Source organism: Budorcas taxicolor, chromosome 11, assembly GCF_023091745.1.
Source record: "Budorcas taxicolor isolate Tak-1 chromosome 11, Takin1.1, whole genome shotgun sequence".
Taxonomy (NCBI): domain Eukaryota; kingdom Metazoa; phylum Chordata; class Mammalia; order Artiodactyla; family Bovidae; genus Budorcas; species Budorcas taxicolor.
In genome coordinates this window covers 36,618,748-36,641,499 of record NC_068920.1, presented here as the reverse complement: position 1 = coordinate 36,641,499, position 22,752 = coordinate 36,618,748, and the positions used below count along the sequence as shown (strand labels likewise).

Below are 22,752 nucleotides of genomic sequence, written 5' to 3'. Positions count from 1 at the left end.
ATTATTGAAAGCATATCCTTAATTGTCTGAGATACTTTGGAAGAGAATAGACTATTTTTCCTGATTAATTTATACCCTGAATGCAATGTGAAAAAGATTGTGATTATTTTTCAGGTGACTTCCGATTGTAAAACTCTAGAATTCTAATGCCAACATGGTATTTCTCACCAATTAAAATATTTATCCTCTGTTTTTATTACTATCATTTAGTTTTTTTAAAAAACAATGCTAAGGAAAGACTAACATACATTAAACTTTAAAAAGTTTTTTATACCTCTCGATGACTATAATGCCTTTGAAGAGGATATTTCATTATATAAAGTAGTGGGTATTTAAGTAAATTGGAATTTTATATGGAACTTCAGTTCAGTTCAGTTCAGTTCAGTTGCTCAGTCGTGTCTGACTCTTTGCGACCCCATGAATTGCAGCACGCAAGGCCTCCCTGTCCATCACCAACTCCCGGAGTTCACCCAAACTCATGTCCATTGAGTCGGTGATGCCATCCAGCCATCTCATCCTCTTTCGTCCCCTTCTCCTCCTGCCCCCAATCCCTCCCAGCATCAGGGTCTTTTCCAATGAGTCAACTATTCGCATAAGGTGGCCAAAGTACTGGAGTTTCAGCTTTAGCATCAGTCCTTCCAAAGAACACCCAGGACTGATCTCCTTTAGAATGGACTGGTTGGATCTCCTTGCAGTGGAAAACCATAGCAATTTAGAGATTGTCAAAAAAGAATATTTAAGTTTTCATGCATCACAATGCTCCTCAAGATGTAACAGAATTTATCTTCTAAATTCTATAACTTAGAATTTATCTTCTAAAAACGCATCAAATGTAGTATATGTTCCCAGGACTTTTCTCCTACCATTCAATTGGATTAATGAAGGTGAATGTGCCAAAACTGGATAAAGTATAGTGCCCAGAGGTAAGAGCAAAAGGTTTTGGAGTCAAGAGAACTTGTCTTCAAATCCAGACCCCTAGTACATTTGATCTGAGTTATCTGGGGTAATGTATGTATTCTTCTCAAGCTTATCTTTCTCTAGCTTTAGATGGAATAAGAACCCCTCCTTTATATACTGGCAGTGGGCTAAAATGAGAAAATGAACATAGCATAAGCATTTGATAAATAATATACTGTTTACTGCACCACTGATCCAAGTTTAAAGGTTTCTGCTCTCACATCTGTACAAATAGTTTCCATATGTTTATTTGTGTACATACTAAAAAGATAATTTCAACAGAAGTTCAATTAAAAACAATAATTTTTATACAAGTTTAATTCTGGATTTAAGGAGATTTGTTGAGTTATGAATTTAAGAAGGAATTCACTGTTCAAATACAGAGAACTGGAGTGCTATGTCATTTCCAATCACAGATGTTGCAGCTTTTATTGGACAGGGGTCTGTTCTTTATCAGGCTCAAAACAGACTACACATCAATGTGTAAATTGAATATCAGCAACCATTTGTTTGCTTAACATAGGCACAATCTGTTGATTTGTTAATAATTTTTAGTCACTGCCAGCTTAATGTCTCAGGACTCTTTAGAGAAAATGTTCATTGCTACATTTGGGCTGAATGTTTTCTAGTGTGTTTTATATGCTGTTTGGTCCCTACCCGTGCAGAATATGGTAACAATCTAGTCTAGAATTACCCAGAGAAACTAATCTGATGTTTCCTGCAGAAGAGCTAAATGTATGGTAAATTACCCCCTCCTTATTCTCAGTTTAAAGAAAAAAGGGAGAGATTACATTTTGGGTATAAAACTCTCAAGAGGATGTATGGCTGCAGATTCTCGATCACAGCAATTTGAAATGTATAACCATATCTTAAAACATTCAACATTACCTGGTATATCTACTTATAAAATTATCACCTGTAAAATTTTGGTGTTGTTATTTATATGCTGAGTAGTTTGCCATCAGAAAGTTTTAACTCTCATTTACTATACTTTTTTAATATTTGTCAGATTTTTCCATTTATTTTGCTTTAACTACATCCCAGATTATTTACTTAGATGAAATCTTCTGGATTTCATAATGGCAGATAGTATGACACTAGGAATCACTTAACCAAAATTTACCCTACAGCAAATTTCCTAAATTATATCATTTTTTAAAATGTGGTTTAAAAAAAAACCCCACAAAATTTACCATCTTAATGATTTCTAATTCAGTAGTATTCAGTATAGTCACATTTTTAGGCAAACAATCTCTGAGACTTTTTCATTTTGCAATCTGAAACTCCATAATCATTAAACAACAAATTTCCCCTTCCCCCCAACCCCTGACAACCACCATTCTACTTTCTGTCTCTATGAATTTGACTAAATACTTTGTATAAGTAAATTGATAAGTATTTGTCCTTTTGTGACTGGCTTATTTGACTTTGCATAGTGTCCTCAAGGCTCATGTATGTTGTAGCACATGTTAAATTTCCTTCGCTTTAAGACTAAATGGTATTCTTCTGTATGCATAAACCACATTTTGTTTATCCATTCATCCTAGTGGATACTTAGCTTTTCCATTTATTGGCTATTGTGAATAGTGCTACTCTGAACATGCATGCGCAAATATGTCTTGGAGCTCCTGCTTTCAATTTATATATATATATATATATATATATATATATGTCCAGTAGTAAAATCACCATGTCATTTGGTAGTTCTATTTTTAATTTTTGAGAAAATGTCATATTGTTTTCTAATGTGGGTGTACCATTTTACATTCCCACCCACAGTGCACAGGGCCCCCACTTGTTATTTACCATTGTGGTTTGATTTGGGGGGTGGGTAGTAGTTACCCTAATGAGTGTGAAGTGATATTTCATTGAAGTTTTGATTTGTATTTCCTTAATGATTATGATGTTAAGCATCTTTTAATATGCTTGTTGGCTATTTCTGTGATATCTTTGGAAAGATATTTATATCACATCCTTTGCCATTTGTAAATATGATTGCTTTTTGCTGTTCAGTTGTCATTCTTTATAAATCTGTATATAAACCCCATATTAGACATATGATTTGTATTTTCTCCCACTCTGGAGGTTGCCTCTTTATTCTCTGGTATTCTTTGATGTACAGAAGTTTTTGATGTAGTTCAGTTTGCCTATTTTTACTTTCATTGCCTGATTTTTGTGTCATATGCAGGGAATCCTTGCCATTTCCAGTGTCATGAAGCTTTCCCCCTAGTAGGTTTTCTTCTAAGAGTTTTATAGTTTTAGGCCTTATGTTTAGGTTTTTGATCCATTTTGAGTTAATTTTTGTATATAGTACAAGATGTATCCAACTTCACTTTTTTGCATGTCTTAAAGAATTTTCTTTTAAATAAAGTGTTTCAACATGGTTGAGATTTCCAATTAAAATCCAAATTTAAGTTTCCTGCTGTAAACTGAATTTAAATGTGTGTTTTTTGTTTTTTACTATGCATTTATTAAAAGTAGCCTCAGTAAAATATCTTAATAGGACTATAAAGTCCAGCTTGTTGCCTGACCTTGGAAAAAGACTCTACACTTTAAAAATGTAGCTCTTAAATGTGGCTTCATAGTGGAATTTCTCTTGAAGCTTTTTAAAAATCTTGAAACCTGATGTACCTTCTTAAAGATCTGATTTAATAGGTCAGTCTCAGATTGGAGTCAGGCATCTGTATAACTTGCAAAATCTGAAGTTGATTTTCATAGTTAGACAGCTTGAAAGAACCACAGTCCTAGGATATTCCTAGGCTATTAGCTTTTTTTCCCTTAGAAGAAAAAATAATTCTAATTCATTTTTAAAGTGACTGAGAATTATGTAAAGTTCTATCTTGTACTCTAGTGAATTAAAGGAATTCTACATCTATTATCTTACTAATAATCTGGGTAGCAATGTGTTAGCGTAGAGGGCATCTATTTCATAATTTCCTGATAGTGGTAACTTTAATTTTGACAGAAGCATCAGCTCAAGAGAAAAATGACTTAGAAAGGAAGTATATTACATCTGACATTGAAAGCAGTCCATTGGGAGAGACTGATTTCCACTGTTTTTGCTGAGTGCTGGCTGGGAAAGAAGAGGCAGTGTAATTAGACAGGCATAGAGACAACTCTAACTAGTAGCATCAAGTTGTGCTACACTGTTTTATTTGATCAAAATCTCCTTCCCAATGCGAACTCTTTGAATTACACCTTCCAGGGTGGCTGCTTTGATATCTGGAGAACTCTGGCTTACTTTCAACAGATTGACTATGTCCAGGTAGAGCTAGGAAATGAACTGGCCTTGTGAAGCCCAAATAACTCCCTCTAGTTTTCTCTGGTAGCTGACTTATCAGAGTGCTCTGGGAAACTGTGGGCAGAGCAGTGACCTTTCTGCTGATTGACTCACAGCCTGGAATGCTGCTTGTTTCTATCAAAATGACAGGAGGCAGGTTTATTCGTTATTTGTAATTTACTGAGTGCCATCCAAAGTGTATATTGCTTTAGAGAACATAGACACCACAACACCTATGGGAAAGGGGAAGATGATTGATAAAAATCTGCAGATGCCCCTACAGACACCATTCAGATAGAAACTAAAACCCTGATTTTCTGAAATGGTAAGGATTCCCTTCTTGGAGAGCTCGAGAAATTAATAACTTTGCCCTTCTTTGTTCTTATGTTCTCATAAAATCCTTGAATGTGAAGTCAAGTGAAAGCACAGCAAACAACTTAAAGGGAGGAAGTTAGGCTGTTTCTAATGGGATTCTCCAGGGAAGAGTACTGGAGTGGGTTGCCATTTCCTTCTCCAGGGGATCTTCCCGACCCAGGGATCCAACCCAGGTCCCTCACATTGCTGGCAGACTGTTTACTGACTGAGCCACCAGGGAAGCCCTTTCTAATACTTAATTTAGAGGAAACAGCCTATCGGAAAAACAAGGACGCTTTCTTTCTCAACGCCCACCTTGGGAGCCTATTTTATTTTTTCTTGTATTTTCCCATGCTAATGGCAGGTGGCATAAAGATGGCTAAAGAATTGTCCCATCTTTAAGAACTTCTAATGTGGAAGACAATGACATACTAAGATATAAAATACAAGAGAGAGGGAGCTTATAATAGAGGGTTAAGCAGAGTGCAGGTAGTTCCCTGGGGTAATTCGGAAAGGGTTTCTTCTCTTTTTTTTTTTTCACTGTCAATACTTTTATAGTTGAAGTGCAGTTGAATTACAATCATGTTAGTTTCAGGTGTTCAGCACAGTGATTCAGTGATACATACATATATGTCCTTTTTCAGATTCTTTTCCCTTATAAGTTATTACAAAATATTGACTATAGTTCCCTGTGCTATACAGCAGGTACTTGAAGGATTTCCTCTTTCTGTTCAGTTCAGTCGCTCAGTCATGTCCGACTTTGCGACCCCACAGTACTTAGCACTAGTAAATGAATGAATGTGTGTGCATGCTCTGTTGTGTCCAAATCTTTTACGACCCTATGGACTGTAGCCCGCCAGGCTCCTCTGTCCATGGGATTCTCCAGGCAAGAATACTGGAGTGGGTTGCCATTTCCTTCTCTAGGGGATCTTCCTGACCCAGGGATTGAACCTGTGTCTCCTGCATTGCAGGCAAATTCTTTACTGCTTGAGCCACTGGGGAAGCTCCTAGCACTAGTGTGTGCCCAATAAATATTTTGCTAAATGTAAATTATGATGCTAACTCTGTTAGGTCTTGTATGTATTCTCCCTTGGTTCCTTCCCAGGGCCATAGTATTTTAACTGAACCATGGGCTGGGGAAGTGAAATGGTCAATGTACTTAAATTCTTCTGTTTGAGTCACAAAGTGTACTGACATCACATCTTCTTAGAAATAGAAATCCCATAACACTTGGAAATAAGAAATGCCTAGGCTTCCTAGATATCTGTGTTTGCTGATGATTAAATTTTCATCGTTGATTCTCAGTGTTGGAAGGCCCCTCAAGTTGCCCACTCTCATTCAACATTTGGATCGTCCCTCCAACATCCCTGTCAAGTTGTCACCCATTCCAGGCTGAAAACCTTCCCTTGATAGGTGGTTCTTTTCTTGCCTCGGCATCCCTTCTAGCTCTGACAGCTCTATTAGAAATGCCTTCCTTCCACTGAGGCAACATCTGTCTTCCTAACATCCCACTCCTTGGGGGCCCTACAGAGTCAGTTTAATCCTGTTTCCCTTCCAGTTTCTAAAGGCAGCTCTCATGTCTCTCTGAGTTTTCTCTTTCTGGGCTATTCATCTTCCTTTTCTTTGTGTTCCACACATAACATGCACTCCAGTCAACTTGACTAGTGTTTTCTGAGTGCTCTGGCTTAGCGACATGTGGAAGATAGGATATGTGTCTCTACTAAATGTGAGCACGTTTGGTCTTCCTCTCCAAGGAGCCTGAGATGTATACTGTTTTTGTTGTTTGCTTTTATTTTTTAAATTTTCTCAAGATGGAAAAATGGTGGGGAAGGTAATCAGGAGGGGCTATTTTATTAATCTTGTGAAAGCATTTTTAATGGCAGAGGAGAAGTAATTTCAATTTAAATTTCAATTAAATCTCCAACCTCCAATCCCCAAAGAAAAACATCATAAAATAAATTACATGACTAAGCTTGGATTTAAGAAATAGAATCATTAGGCCTCCTTGACGATGTTTTGCCAGTTCAAGGCAACTTCGAAGACCATTTTATTTAAGAATATTGGAAATAATAGGCCTGAATTGTGAAGGAAAAAAAATCTTATGCTTTGCAAACTTAAACTCTTTTTTGTAAGGTTGAAATTAAACTTTAAAACTTAAAGTCAAAAAATGTACTTACACTCACAACTGCAAAGAAAAACATACCTGTAAGTGGTCAAGTCTTATTCACTACTTGAGTTAAAAAGGATAGTCTGTGTTTACATAAGAGAAAAAAACCCATTTCCCTTGAAGTAAAACTTTCAATAGAAAGAAATATAGACTAAAAAATAAAAACCAAGAACTGTTTTCCTTAGCAGACAAGTGAAACCACGATGCCTTTCTTGTGTGAATCTACATTAAATTACTTACCTTCATTTAATGTTAAGCAGGAAATTAAAGTGTAAATCAGTTGCCAACATTTATTATACTTCATAACGTGGTGGTGGTTTAGTCACTCAGTCATGTCCAACTCTTGCAACCCCATGGACTGTAGCCTGCCAGGCTCCTCTGTCCATGGGAATTCCCAAGCAATCATACTAGAGTGGGTTGCCATTTGCTCCTCCAAGGGACCTTCCTGACCCAAGGATCGAACCAGGTCTTCTTCATTGCAGGCAGATTCTTTACTGACTCAGCCACCAGGGAAGCCCACTTCCCAAGGTGCATGGCCCCAAACCAAATGCTGCAAGAGATCCGAACATATAAGCATCTATTGCAGGTCATTTGATAACACTTTAGTGGAGTTTTAGGTTCAGCATATAGGAGACTAGTGTTGTGATAGTTTCAGGTGAACAGCAATGAACATACACATACATGTATCCATTTTCCCCCTAAACTCCCCTCCCATCCAGACCACTGGCATTTTTAAAATAAGGTCCCTGGGTGGTTTTTGCATGTATCCAGGGTTGAGAACCAGCACCCAAAGGAACCACAGAACATTTGTGAGTGCTGACAGGCCTCGCTAATGAGTGAACTGTAAGGATTCCTCACTACCAGAGAACCATACACCTTAATTATGCACCTCAAGCAACCTCCATTTTAAAAGCCCTTGGGCCTATGGGATAATATAATTTATGTAGACAATAAGCACAATCAGCCAGTTCCCTTTTTCTCTGCTTCCTCTGCCAGTTAGGCTACAAAGGATAGATGTCATCAAGCAGCTCTGGGTGCAAAGGCCCCAGCTGCTTTTCTCAGGCTGAGGTCTCTCTCCATGATCTATATTCAGGAGACATGAAGCATCTTCCCCTCATGGTTCTGAAAAGAACTAAGGTTTTGCAGAGAAGCCCCACAATCCTTTGCTGGTGTTCTCCAGTGGCTATTTCCCAGCCTCCTGCCCTCATGGCTTTTCTCATGAGTGGAAGGAGGCATTTTTCCAGCTGCCACCTAAAACTGTAGTGAGGAGTACAGACTGAGCCTCAGGCTACAGTTGGACCCAAACCTGCAGTCACTGAATAATCCAGGAGAGAAGGAAAAGAAGACTTATCTTCCCTTTAAATCTTGCTACCTGCATGCCTCCCGGAGGCCAGAAAGCAGAACTGAGGTTGGTGACAGTGGCATCCGTAAGCTATGCAGGAAATCAAAGATACATGACAGCAAGCACACATTGGATTGATGCAACATAACAAAATAATAGGAGTAGCCCAAACTATTTCAACCTTTACAGACACCAGAACTTTTCCAGATAGAAAGTTAAAGTTTGATAAAATAAAATCAGGTTTTGCTCTAATTATCTAAATGATAATTTTCTTTTCCTTTTTGTCTTTTTGTTTTTGGTTTTTGTTTGGCCATGTGGTTTATGGGATCTTAGTTCCCCGACCAGGGATCAAACCTGTGCCCCTTGCAGTAAAAGCACAGAGTCCTAACCACTGGACCACCAGGAAAGTCCCAGGATATTTCCTCTTGAATTTCATTCTTCTAGTTTGTAGCATAATAGTATCTACTATGCCTAGCTTTTTGTTTCCCAAAAGAAAGCCAAAAAAATCTGTCCTTAGTTTTTTAATGTTGAGACACAACTAAGTGAGGCAGTCTTCAGTGGCACATAGTAATGAGACTTTCATTTTCCTTTTAATCCTGTTAAATTAGTGTTTGCTTGTTGTTGTTGTTGTTATTGTTCAGTTGTTGAGTCTTGTCTGACTCTTTGTGACCTAGTGGACTGCAGCACCCCAGGCTCCTCTATCCTTCACTATCTTGCAGAGTTTGTTTAAATTCATGTCCGTTGAGTCAATGATGCTATTTAACCATCTCATTCTCTGCCACTCCCTTCTCCTTTTGCCTTCAATCTTTCCCAGTATCAGGGTCCTTTCCAGTGAGTCGGTTCTCCAAATCAGATGGCCACAGTATTATAGCTTCAGCTACAGCATCAGTCCTTCCAATGAATATTCATGGTTGAGTTCCTTTAGGATTGACAGCTTTCATCTCCTTGCCTTCCAAGGGACTCTCAAGAGTTTTCTCCAGCACCACAGTTTGAAAGCATCAATTCTTCGGCACTCAGCCTTCTTTATGGTCCAACTATCACACTGTATAGGGAAGATTGTATATCTTCCCTAGTGGCTCAGAGGTTAAAGCGTCTGCCTCCAATGCGGGAGACCTAGGTTTGATCCCTGGATCAAGAAGATCCCCTGGAGAAGGAAATGGTAACTCACTCCAGTATTCTTGCCTGGAGAATCCCTTGGACGGAGAAGCCTGGTAGGCTACAGTCTACAGGGTCGCAAAGAGTCAAACACGACTGAGCTTATCACATTGTACACGATTACTGGAAGAACTATAGCTTTGACTATATGGACTTTTGTCAGCAAAATGATGTCTCTGCTTTTTAATATGCTGTCTAGGTTTGTCATAGCTTTCCTTCCAAGGAGCAAGCGTCTTTTAATTTCATAGCTACAATCACTGTCCACAGTGATCTTGGAGCCCAAGAAAATAAAATCTCTCACTGCTTCCATTTTTTCCCCTCATATTTGCCATGAAATGATGGGACCAAATGCCATGATCTTAGTTTTTTAATGTTGAGTTTTAAGCCAGCTTTTTCACTCTCCTCTTTTTACTTTCATCAAGAAGCTCTTTAATTTCTCTTCACTTTCTGCCATTAGAGAATGTTTACTTAGTAGGTAGAAAGGATATGTTGGACCTCAGGCCCAACTTTTTTTAAAATTCAAGTAAAATTGACTTACAGTACTATGTTAGTTTCAGGTATATAGCACAGTGATTCAGTATTTTTAGACTTTTTAAAATGTTATTATAAGATAATGAGTATAATTCCCTGTGCTATACAGTGTATCCTTATTGCTTATCTATTATACATAATAATTGGATATCTTAATCTTATAACCCTAACCTGCCCCTCTCCCTTTCCCTCGGCCCTCTGGTAACCACTAGTTTGTTTTCTATATCTGTGAGTCTGTTTTTATAGTGTTATAGTCATTTATTTGGAGAAGGCAATGGCAGCCCACTCCAGTACTCTTGCCTGGAAAATCCCATGGACGGAGGAGCCTGGTAGGCTCCAGTCCATGGGGTCGCTAAGAGTCGGGCACGACTGAGTGACTTCACTTTCACTTTTCACTTTCATGCATTGGAGAAGGAAATGGCAACCCACTCCAGTGTTCTTGCCTGGAGAATCCTAGGGACAGAGGAGCCTAGTGGGCTGCCGTCTATGGGGTCACACAGAATCAGATACGACTGAAGCGACTTAGCAGCAGCAGCAGTCATTTATTTGTATTACTTTTTAGACTCCATATGTAAGTGATTTCATACAGTATTTGTCTTTTTCTGACTTATTTCACTAATGATATCCTCTAGGTTCAGTCACATTGCTTAAAAGGGCAGACCTTATTTTTTCCTGCAGTGGCTATACCACATCTTCTTTGTAAATTCATCTATTGATGGACAGTTGGGTTGCTTTCATATGTTGGCAATTGTAAATAATGATGCTGTGAACATTGGCATACATGTATCTTTTTGTATTAGTGCTTTCATTTTTTTCTGGATACATACTCAAGAGTGGAATTGCTGGATCATATCGTAGCTCTATTTTTAGTTTTTTGAGAAACCTCCATACTATTTTCTACCAAGCTAAGTTCCTATCAACAGTGTATAAGATTTTCCTTTTCTCCACATGTCACCAACATTTGTTACTTGCAGACTTTTTGTTGATAGCAATTCTGAAAAGTGTGAGGTAATGTCTCATTGTTGTTTTGATTTGCATTTCTCTAATATTAGTGGTGTTGATCCGTCTTTTCATGTGCCACGCCCAACTCTTGCCAAGATAGGAAGAATTCAGGGGAAGATTCCATAGAAATTTGCTTTAGGCCATGCTTTAGAAAATTACCTTAGTAGCTTAATTTAAATGAGTTTAGACAAATCAGTTAAAGTAATGATAAAGCATTTCTGAAGAACAATTAGGGCAATATGGAAAAAGCTTTGTAACACGTCTCTGGTGGACAGCAAGGCTGTTGAAATGTAAACTATATTTACTTGTTCCTCTGGTAGATATTTATTCAGAATCCTATATTAACCTATATTCCAAGTAAGCATGAAGCTTTGGAGATTTTAAAGATAAATACGTCAGGATTTAGCCACAAGCAAAAAACATTCATTTAGCCAGAGACCACAGGGAGTTTGTGAAATTTCTATTATATAGAAGTCTCCTGATAATTCCGCATGATTAATGTCAAGTAGTTTATAAACATAAATACTGCTGGAGTTAAAGATGGGTTGTTAATAATGTCTTATTAGAAAATTGCCCAGGGAGAAAGAATAAAGAATAATAATTTATTCTTTTTCAAGCAACAATCTCTTCTCTACTATCCTCTATGACCGCTTTCATTTTTCCTCAATTTCTTCTTTTTTAAAAAAAATACTTACTTCTTTATTTGGCTGTGCCAGGTCTTAGTTGCAGCATGGAAACTCTTAGTTGAGACATGTGGTATCTAGTTCCTTGACCAGGGATCGAATCCAGGCCCCCTGCATTGGGAACTCGGAGTCTTAGCCACTGGACCACCAGGAAGTCCCTCAATTATTTCATTTTTAATCTCATTAACAGAGAGTACAATTTGAACTGTTGCAATCTATTTTCCTTTAAAAAATTAAAATCTGTCTCTGTAGTATGTGTTCAGGTCAATAAAAACAGTATAAGTCAGTTGTGTGTACATGTGTGTATACACTAACACAGAGACTCCCTAGAAAAGGTGGTTCTATGATTTGGTATCTCTCCCATTGCTGAGATGTGAGCATACTTTAACACTAGGGGCAATGTCAAAAGTAGGGTTTCACCTCTAGATCCAGCAAAGTGTTATCTACCTTCCTAAACTGAGCCAATTTGAAGATGGTTTATGTGGCAGAAAGATGCTCTAGAGAATGTCAATTAAGAGGTCTAGCAAAATAGGGGTTTTTAAAACCATGAGTAAAATTAAGAAGATGACTGTTAAATATAAGTTACATTTTCTAGAACATCGGGTGCTGTAAACTACAACAGTCTGGGTTTTCTCAGCAGGTGGTTGTCAAAACCTGTCTGCGCCTCGGTGTGAAATTAGTCATGGGAAAATTAAATCAATGAGCTGGAATCTACTTAGAAAATAGTTCAAAGTGAATGTAGTTATAAGCCTGACTAGCTAGCATCCAAACTTCACATTTTGACCCTCGTTTTTTGGTTTGACTTACTGTTTGGTGAGCTTTTTCCCTGAAAATTGCTCGAGTCAGCTGTCTCCTTTTCTCAATGTACTGCAAGTGGATGTGTTTTCTTTAATCTCTCCTAAATTTCACATCATTGATTTAGCCCACCAACTAAGCTTTTTACCACATAAAGGTATTTCAGAACTTTGGTTCTGTTATCCAATGCAGCAATTTTCCTCTCTATTCTAATGCCAGCCATTAAGTTACAAATCCATGACACTGTCAATCATGTTGTCAATTAAGATGTGGAGCAGAGTAGGATTAATGAGAAAGTCTTGCGGCATTCCACTGGAAACTAAGAAACGTTTAGCTTTTGTTAACTCAATTATTATTACTGAACCCATGCAGTATTGTAGTGATCACTTATATTTTTAAAAAATATTAGCCTCTTAGATGTATTCATTACATGAACAAATTGCAATAATTCCATTTAATGGAAAACCTACCAGCAGTAAAAAGAAATCGTCTATTGATAAACACCACAATCTGGGTAAATCCCAAAATAATTAGGCAAAGTGAAAAGAGCCAGTGATAAAAGCCTGTAGACTTCATGATCCAATTTATATGACATTCAGGGAAAAAGTAAAAACTATATAGATAGAAATTAGAACACTGATTCCCAGGATCTTGAGGTGAGGAAAGTGTCATTGACCAAAACGAATCACAAGAAAATGTTTTGGGTAATGGTAGTCATGACACAACTTTGTAAGTTTGTCAAAATTCAACTAATTACATCCCTAAAAAGGATTAGTATTACTGTATGTAAATTCAAACTGGGTATACATGATTTTTAAAAATATCTCATTATTAGAAATTTACTATGGGACTAATTAAATGTAATTTAATAACCTAGAATTTCTAAAATCTGTCTCTTTCCCTCCCTGCTTTGATTATTAAGGTATTTGTTGTTCAGTCGCTCAGTGGTGTCTGACTCTTTGCAGCCCCATGGACTGCAGCACGCCAGGCCTCCCTGTCCTTCACTATCTTCTGAAGTTTGCTCACACTCATGTGCTTTGAATCAGTGATGCCATCCAACCATCTCATCTTTTGTCATCCCCTTCTCCTCCTGCCTTCAATTCTTCCCAGCATCATGGTCTTTTCTAATGAGTTGGCTCTTGGTATCAGGTGGCCAGTGTATTGGAGTATTCTATTTCACTACTTCATTTCCATCTTCTATGATTTTTCAAAGATTACTCAGCCACTCGAGTGTCTCAGAAACAAACACCTATGTTTTCTTTATCTTTAAATATACTTAAAAAAAAAAAGTTGCAGTTCCACTAATACCCTTACCAGTTTTAAAGATTAACCTCTTTGAGAAGAAAGCAAAGTATCTTAATTACAATTTAATCTTTCACTTGCTAACAGAGTCCTCCCTCACCTAAGCCTGTCTCTGCATTGTTCCTCTTCCTCATTCTTGGAACAAAAATTCAAACTATAGGTCTTGGACTTCCTTGGTTGTCCAGTGGTTATGAATTCACCTTCCAATGAAGGGGACACAGATCCCCTGGTCAGGGAACTTAAATACCACATACCTCAGGGTGACTAAGCTTGTGTGCCTGCAATGAGGACCCAGCACAACCAAAAAAAAAGTAAATTCTACAGGCTGGGGTAACAGAGACTCCTGGATGAAACCAAGGAAACTTTCAGTTCAGTTCAGTCGCTCAGTCGTGTCCCACTCTTTGTGACCCCATGAATTGCAGCACGCCAGGCCTCCCTGTCCATCACCATCTCCCGGAGTTCACTCAGACTCACGTCCGTCAAGTCAGTGATGCCATCCAGCCATCTCATCCTCTGTCATCCCCTTCTCCTCCTGCCCCCAATCCCTCCCAGCATCAGAGTCTTTTCCAATGAGTCAACTCTTCATATGAGGTGGCCAAAGTACTGGAGTCTCAGCTTCAGCATCATTCCTTCCAAAGAACACCCAGGGCTGATCTCCCTCAAAATGGACTCGTTGGATCTCCTTGCAGTCCAAGGGACTCTCAAGAGTCTTCTCCAACACCACAGTGCAAAAGCATCAATTTTTCGGCACTCAGCTTTCTTCACAGTCCAACTCTCACATCTATACATGACCACAGGAAAAACCATAGCCTTGACTAGACGGACCTTTGTTGGCAAAGTAATGTCTGTGCTTTTCAATATGCTATCTAGGTTGGTCATAACTTTCCTTCCAAGGAGTAAGCGTCTTTTAATTTCATGGCTGCAATCACCATCTGCAGTGATTTTGGAGCCCCAAAAAATAAAGTCTGACACTGTTTCCACTGTTTCCCCATCTATTTCCCATGAAGTGATGGAACCGGATGCCATGATCTTTGTTTTCTGAATGTTGAGCTTTAAGCCAACTTTTTCACTCTCCTCTTCACTTTCATCAAGGAAACTTTAGTCTTCGTTAACTCAATTATTCCATACATGGGAGTCCTGCCTCCTCTCCCTCAAGACTCTGCCTCCTGGAAGTGACAGATACCCAAATGGTGGCAATCAGACAATGTCAAGTAGAGTGTAGGTTGACAATACTAGTGCTCCAGCTCAGTCCTGTTTGTTTTAGTTGTTGTTGCTGTTGGCTGGTGGTTTGGTTCTATTTTGGTTTTCTTTGAAGGCTAGACTCTAACATTTGATTAAAAGTTTATGGTAAGAATTCAAGCCACAGATTGTTGGAGATACATTCAACATCTTATTTGCCACTTACATTAAAATCTATGTCAATATAGATTTTATATTAATATACTAAATCTTATATTAAATTTTTTTCTCACTACAAGCTCTTTATTAACAAGTTGAATAAAAAAAGAAGAGAGAGAGAGGTGTAAAAATACTTTTCTTGGAGGCCCCAGAAAGGGGAGGCACTGTCAGAACTCACTTGGCCAGGACAGACAACCCAGCCAGAGGCAGAAGGGAGATCATGGCCCAGCCTAGGAGCAGCCCGCAGCCCAGGGTGCTGAGAGCAAGAAGGCTCAGGCCTCGAGCAGAGGATATGCAAACACTGAGGCCCTGCAAGGAGTGATGGGTTGAGGACTGCCTAGAGGAAGCCATGAGCACCATCTTCCCCTGCATTGGGCAGACACACGTGTACGCGTGAGAGCTGGTATCTGCTCACAGCTTACGTACACAGAGCAGAGGAGGGGTCTCAGAGTTGAGGAATAGCTTTGAGAAGTCTCTAGAAGCCTGAGGGCAAGGGCAGAACCTGGAGGCTGCTGTTCCCCTCGGAGCCTCAGGAGCCCAGGCCCTCCTGCCGGCACTGGAGGACCTCCATGACTGCCCTTTTGGGCATGGTCGAAGTTGCAACTTGGACAATCACTTATGCTGTAACTGATATGGCTCCATATAGCTTCCTCTTTGATGATGAGATCTTGCCCTCACTTATTTTATTTTCATTGTGTTCTCTGGGCTCTCTAGTTTTATATTCTGGGATGGGGGTGGGATGGGGAATGTTACTCCTTTCTCTTCAGAATTCAAGTTAAGTTTTCTCATCACTTTGGCAAGTTTCTGTCCTTTGGTAGAAGCACATCCTTTTCAATGTCTTAATCAGGGGACCAGGAAACTGACTCTTTTTTTCAATATTATCCAAGGAGCTTTGAAGGGTGAGTGGTTTTTAGATTGGCTGGAAAAAAAAAAAAAAAGGGAGGATAAACAAACACAAGTGGGAATGACCAGGGTAGGTTTAAGGATAGAGAAGAGATAGGCCTTTCAAAAATAAAATAATAGAACATATGATTATAAAGAGTGAAGAAAGGAGAGCAGTAAAATGCAAATACATTAAGAAAGCTGATACAACCTTTGTATTGTCTGCCAGGGTCGAGCAAAATGTGTTAAATGTGGCATGAAGATGATACGTCTAGCACAATGTTGGTTGTCTTTCTCACGTGTGTACTTGAGGACAAACTTTTAGATGAATATGAATTTATAAAGACTTTTATATTTTGATAACCTACTTCAAGCCATCATGGCTGCTACTTAGCCCAGGTAATATTTACTTGTGAAATGCTCTCTGATATTAATTTGATAAAAATAGATGCAAATGCCAAATATAACAAGCATTGAATCTATGGCTAAAAAATATTTTCTAAGGGCAAAAAAATGGCCTTATCAAAGATTTTGAAGATTTGACTATGGTGTGTTACCTTATACATGACTTTATTTTCTGTCTAGGACTGAAAGTCAGCCTCATCTTTTTCTGTTTTTCTCTTGTTTTTCTGTAGACTCTATATTATTCCTTTTCTTCTTTTTGTGTGTCACTGTGAATGAGAGATATACCTATTTTTCTGAAATGGTTGGGGCCAAAAGAAAAACATGACGTCCCCAGAAAATCTTTTAATCATCCTGTGCTTTTACACTTTGTTCTGTGATTCTCATACAGTATCAGATTACTTTAAATTATTTGGATTCATAAACCTCACTGAACACTGCTAGAACAGAGCTATATTTTGCATTTAGCATTATCCCATGTAGTGTTCCATACATATTTTTTGATGTGCAGGTAATGTGAAATCAAGGAAATTAACATTTACATTATATTTTTTGTTTTGAAGATAACACTTCAGATCCTTCCTTTTCTTACATTGAATATTTCAGAGGTTTAGACTTCTCTGTTGAGCCAAGTGGTTTTTCAGTGTCCATAACCTTCTGTCATGTCCTTAGTTTTAAGAAGTGCACCATAAGCATTATACCAGTGAACCGCAGCTTAGAGCTGGAAAGAAACTTGCAGATATTTTCATCAGACCATCTTACAAGGCTATGTAACTTCCCACAAGTTACACAGTGCCTAAGGTCAAAGGCAGTGTGAAGACTCTACGCAAAGAGTTCTCAACCCAGGGCACATGGGCCAATGCAGCTTACAAAAGACCAGGTACATATTTAGAAGCAAAAAAGACCATCAGCCAAGGAGGGATGCCAACCTGAGAATCTTTCATTATGGCAACCACTCTTCTCAACATGGAGAAGTAGAGCATTTATATAGACCTGTCTACTTTGTACTTGGCCTTTAAAAAGATTTTTTTTTAATATTTATTTTTATTTATGTATTTGGCTGTACCAGGTCTTAGTTGTGGTGTGCAGGATCTTAGAGCTTCATTGGTATACGTGGGATCTTTAGTTGAGGCATGTGAACACTTAGTTGTAGCATATGTGATCTAGTTCCCTAACCAGGGATCAAACCCAGGCCCCCGGTATTGGGAGCAGAGTTTTAGCCACTGGATTACCAGGGAAGTTCCTGCAGTTGGCCTTTTAGAATCCTGATCTTAAACAGGAAAATGAGTAAGAACGATCTTTCAGGCTACAAGCCGGCCCATAGAACAAAGCTCAGTTAAAGAAGTTGAGCAGAAATAGCCAACAGACTGATTTCTCAAAATGAAGTCATAAACACACCCACAGCCTGGGAGGAATGTAAATAAGCACAGAGTCAATACAGAATTTCTCAGGCAAATTATTTAATATGTCTGAGTAGCTGTTTCTTCATCTGTAAAATCAACGTAATAATACTTAGAGTTGTTGCCTGGATTATATCAGAGGTGCAGAAGAAAGCACTTAGAACACAGCCTGGCATATGGTCAGGACTCAAATATTGGCTACTAACCTTAATATTTACCCAAGTGGAACTAAATTCTGTAATTTCTGAAAGAGGAGTCAAAACTGAGAGGACATGGCAATAGAGAGGGAAAATAAATTTATCTAATGGGCTTCCCTGGTAGCTCAAATGGTAAAGAATCTGCCTGCAGTGCAGGAGACCCTGGTTTGATTCCTGGGTCAGGAAGATCCCCTGCAGTAGGAAATGGCAACCCGCTCCAGTATTCTTGCCTGGAGAATTCCATGGACAGAGCAGCCTGGTGGGCTACAGTTCACGGGGTCACAGTAGGTCAGACACCGGACATGACTAAGTGACTTTCACTTTCACTTTCAAAGGTACAGAGAGCCCTGAACAGGAATAAAGCATGAGAAAAGAGGTATCCCATTAACATGTATAACATCCTATGGAAAAAACTGAACGAACTTTTTGGTCAACCCAATAGTTTGAGCTCAGGGCCAAGCATCTAGACATTAATAGGTCGCCTCATTTGTTCTTTATGTGGTTGCCTCCATGATTAATTCTGCTACAACCTTAATCAACTCCATTTATGTTCTGTCTTCCTGATAAGTTCTAAAACATTTGGAGTCCCCTTTAACTGTTATCATTGTAAAAATGGAGCCAAAGTCAGTTTTCCTGTTCAGCAGTGTGAGATATGTATATGTATATGCTTCAACAACAGTGATGCCTTACTCATAAAAGGCAAACTTTGGTGTATATAGTTGCCCAAGCATTAACCAGTCTTGTTTTCTAGATAATTGGTGACTGAGGTCTGGTTTTTTTTCTTTTTAATGTATGTTAGTTATGACTAAGGCATAGGTAGGCTTTGTAAAATGCCAGCATAACAACTAGGGCTTGTAAGCAGTTAATGACTTCATTTATCGAATGTACCATTTATCTGCTATGTTATTTATAGATAAATGGATATAATAACATGTGCAAGATGTACGTCAAACACGTTTTTCTATATTTTACAAGATATGAGTAATGGGGAGCAACCTGACAATGTCATTTCAGGAACAACAGACACAAGTGAATAATCTGGGTGGGTTCTGTTTGCAGAAAGAGTGAATCTACGCTTAGGTATTTGTTCAATTAGAGAAGATGTTTGTTACGGTTGGATGGGCTACCAATGCTGAGGTTGCCACAGCCCTCCCTACATGTCTCATTAGTTATAGTTACTAGTGAATTAGTTACCTGCTGAAACCCCCCAAAAATAGATAGGAGACAGGAGTTGAGTAGATTCCTGCCATCTTGTTCCATTCATATCTGCACAGCTGCATGGCTATTTTGAGAGAAAATAGAGGGCAGTACCTTTCATTTTAAGCAGATGGGAATTGCAAACATCACTTCTTTTGGTCTGTTGTGGAAAGGTTAGTCCTGGGTCCAACTTACCTGCAAGGGAAGCTTGGGAATGTGGCCTCCAGCAGGATGCCTTATGCTCAGATAAAACTTTGTAATTTTGGAGAAAAGAAGAATGAAGTTAGAGGAACAGCTAACCGTCAAGCACACTCAGCCACTTTTGGTCTCTTATTGTGTGATCTCTGCTTATGTAAGGGTATGTGCCATTCTTAAAAGCAATGATTCTCACAATAGAAAGTTGTATTTACTGGCTTTCTTAATGACATAGAGACTCAGTCAAGGCATGTGTCAAACACTTGGAAATGCTAATTAGTGCCTACCAAGTCTGTCAGAGTTTCCCTGGTGGCTCAATGGTAAAGAACCCACCAGTGCAGGAGATACAGGTTCAATTCTTGGGTCAGGAAGACACCCTGGAGAAGGAAATGGCAACCCACTCCAGTGTTCTTGCCTGGGAAATCCCATGGATAAAGGAAGCTGGCAGACTGCAGTCCATGGGGGTCGAAAAAGCGTGGGACACAACTCAGCGACTAAACAACAACAAATCAAGTCTATTAAGGACATATTATAACAAATAGACCTAAATTTCTTGTCATTCAGAGCAATACATTGGCTTGCATCTGCCTTCCACAATGCTTGGCACCATTTAGGAACACAATAAATGCTTTTTAATGTAATGTTCCAGATTGAATGGGGAGGGAGGGATGATTTGTTATCCCACATCATACTGCAAATTGCTCATCTCTTTTTCCTACTGTTTCTCATTTCCAGTTTGATCACTCATGGCTTTGGGACCCCAGCAATATGTGCAGCCCTAAGCACTTTCCAAACAGTCCTCAGTGAAATGCTGAACTACTTGGAAAAACACACTGCTCACAAAAATGGTGGAGCGGCAGATTCTGGCCAAGGACATGGCACCTCGGAGAAAGCCCCCCTGCGGAAAACTTCAGAGGCAGCCGTGAAAGAGGGCAAAACAGAAAAGACAGACTAACTACATCAAACAGAATCTATTTCCAGAGAGTCTTGCTGCTGATATTTTTTCTAATTTATATATCATTGAGGGTGATTAATCTTCAGTGGACAAAATCTCAGCCCTCCATAAAAAAAAAAAAAAAAAGGAAATGAAAAATGAAACAAAAAAGGACAAAATCAAAAAAAAAGACAAAAAAAAAGGAAAACAACAGTGTAACTGTGTGATGAAGTTGTCACCTTTTAATTTTATGTTATGATAAACTCCTTTTGTGCACGTAATTTATTGTTCCGAATTATATACATCACAATTTTTAAGCACTTCTGGACTTTGGAGAGGCAGCACATGCTTTTTCACATCTAACTGTTGCACTTTCTTATCCAACTCTGTAGTTAGGGATCAGAAAGCATGACCAAACTGGAACCCACCACCAGCGCCCATCTTTCTCGGCTTAATCCCCTATAACGAAAGAGTGCCTCTTTCCACTAAATAGACCAATTTGGCGATCGGTCCATCAATAAATGCTTTGGGAACTGAAAAGGGCATTCATGAATCTTTGTCCTGTGAATTGACAGCAATTTTAAAATCTTGGTCACCGCTAGCCCACTTAACTACCAGTGCCTTGGTGGTATTTAAAAACTCCAGAAAACTCTATCCCCTCTTTGTATGATTATTCCCACCCCATCCTAAGAACAATTTTTTAAAAGAAAAGGCTCAGAAGAATGTTTAAAAAATAAGAGATGACCTCTTCTATCCAATCTCCTCACATCCCCAACCTAACAGTTTAGGGAAACAGACTGCACATAGCAGGTCAGGGCAAGATGGATGTAGGAAAGGGTAGCTCGGCTACTTAGGCTTCTAAAGAAAAGCTGTGGTATTGTCTCACCTGGAAAAGCATGAGAATAGGAACAGCACTTTCCAGGAAGCCCTGCCCCTCAGAGACAGGAGAGGAGCCCTGGAAACTAGTGGAGGCCCCTCGAAGTGTTGGCGGCCAATGATTGTATGGTTATAATGAAAGCCACTATTCTTGTCTCCCTTTGTGGTTCTTCCACCTGCCCAGTAGCTGTGTTCTAAACCTTTAGAGGCTCAAAGCATTCAGGTCTGTGTTCAATAAAGAAAACGAAAACACAATGATCAGAGAAGACTTTTGCTTTTAAGATGCTTCCTTTTTTTTTCATAGCTTGTTCTTAAGCCTTATTGTCCTTTAGTTAAAACACTGAAAACAAGAGGTTCCTGGCTGCAAAGTCCAGGGGCTAGTAGAACGAAAGTTCAGTCCATTAAAACCTGAATGTGTAGAGAAACCTAACTGGCACCACATAGTACTAACCTTTCTACTGTTACTGTTAACAGTTTTCAAAGTTGTAAGCAAATAAAAATGTAGGTCATCCTCAATGAAAAATATTTAAAAAATACGTGAACCCCTGACATTGTTTAGCATGAAAACATTCTCCTCTCGTTAACATACATCAATTACTTTCAGAAAGTCTCAGCCACAGTATAACCCCATAAGGAATATTATTATTATTTTTAATGGAAAGGAAATTGCTTGAAAGTTTTCATCAAGAGATCACAAGAAAATGCTTTTTACCTGATAATTCTTAAAATCATTTAACTTTTATCTTCAATCTTGTACAGAAAAGAGGAACATAACCAATGAATATTTAAATTTTCTAGATTAAATTCAGTTAACAGAAGACCCTAATAAGGAATTCTATAATAAAGCGGTTTTATAGTTACACAGTAGAAGAGTTTAAAGAAAATGTAAAAGTAATGCATTGTGACTTCGTGTGTTTCTCTAGTTCCATTTTTTAAAATCTTACCATTATTCATGGCTTTAACTTTTTCAAATAAAATAGAATAAAAGCTGAGATTCTGCTGCGGTTCCAAATTTCATCACAAAATAAATTGATTCCATTTTACATGAAAATTCCCATATTGTAAAATACATACATGAAACAAAAAATGACTATTTCAGTTTAATAAGTTGTAGGAAAGCTATATACAGATAATGCGGGCTACTAATTTCCTTAATGAAATTTCCACATTGACTTTTATTCCTTTTATTATTAACGTACATATGTACTTAATATGGCATTTTGATATGTATATCTGCTAGGTGCTTAATGTAGTTATATACCATGTCAAATGTTCACCCATAATCAGACAAAAAAATTAGATCCGGCTTATAGTACCAGCTTACTTCACCCATAGATGTAACTAGTTGGGGTTCTTAACACCTCAGTGGGGTGTTATATTTATTAACTTTGGAAACAGAAGTATAACTATAACTACAGTGCATATTATTTCCAGGATTCTGGGTGTCTTCAGAGCCTTAAATGGACAGCACCCATCATTTAACTTAACCAGCCATTAGGACATAAATGAATTAATGGACTGGTCATGTTCAGAGTAATTATTTATCATATTTAATAGACATTGTTAACATGCCAACTTTTACCTTGTATATAATAGGTACTCAACACTTTTTAAATAAATGAGTAAATGAATGTGTGTGTGTTCTTTGTCCAAAATGGGCCAAAGGACCTTTTACTTTTACTTTTGATTTTTTTTTTTTTGGA

The 22,752-nt window shown here is 38.4% G+C and overlaps 1 protein-coding gene across 1 annotated transcript in view; it reads left to right on the top strand.

The window, feature by feature from the left end:
- Positions 1–20,194, top strand: part of TFAP2D (transcription factor AP-2 delta) — a 59,512-nt gene extending 39,318 nt beyond the window's left edge. The window contains exon 8 of the mRNA XM_052649467.1: positions 19,975–20,194. Within this exon, the coding sequence (XP_052505427.1) occupies positions 19,975–20,194 (220 nt within the window). The remainder of the gene's footprint in view (positions 1–19,974) is intronic.
- Positions 20,195–22,752: the final 2,558 nt, after the last annotated feature.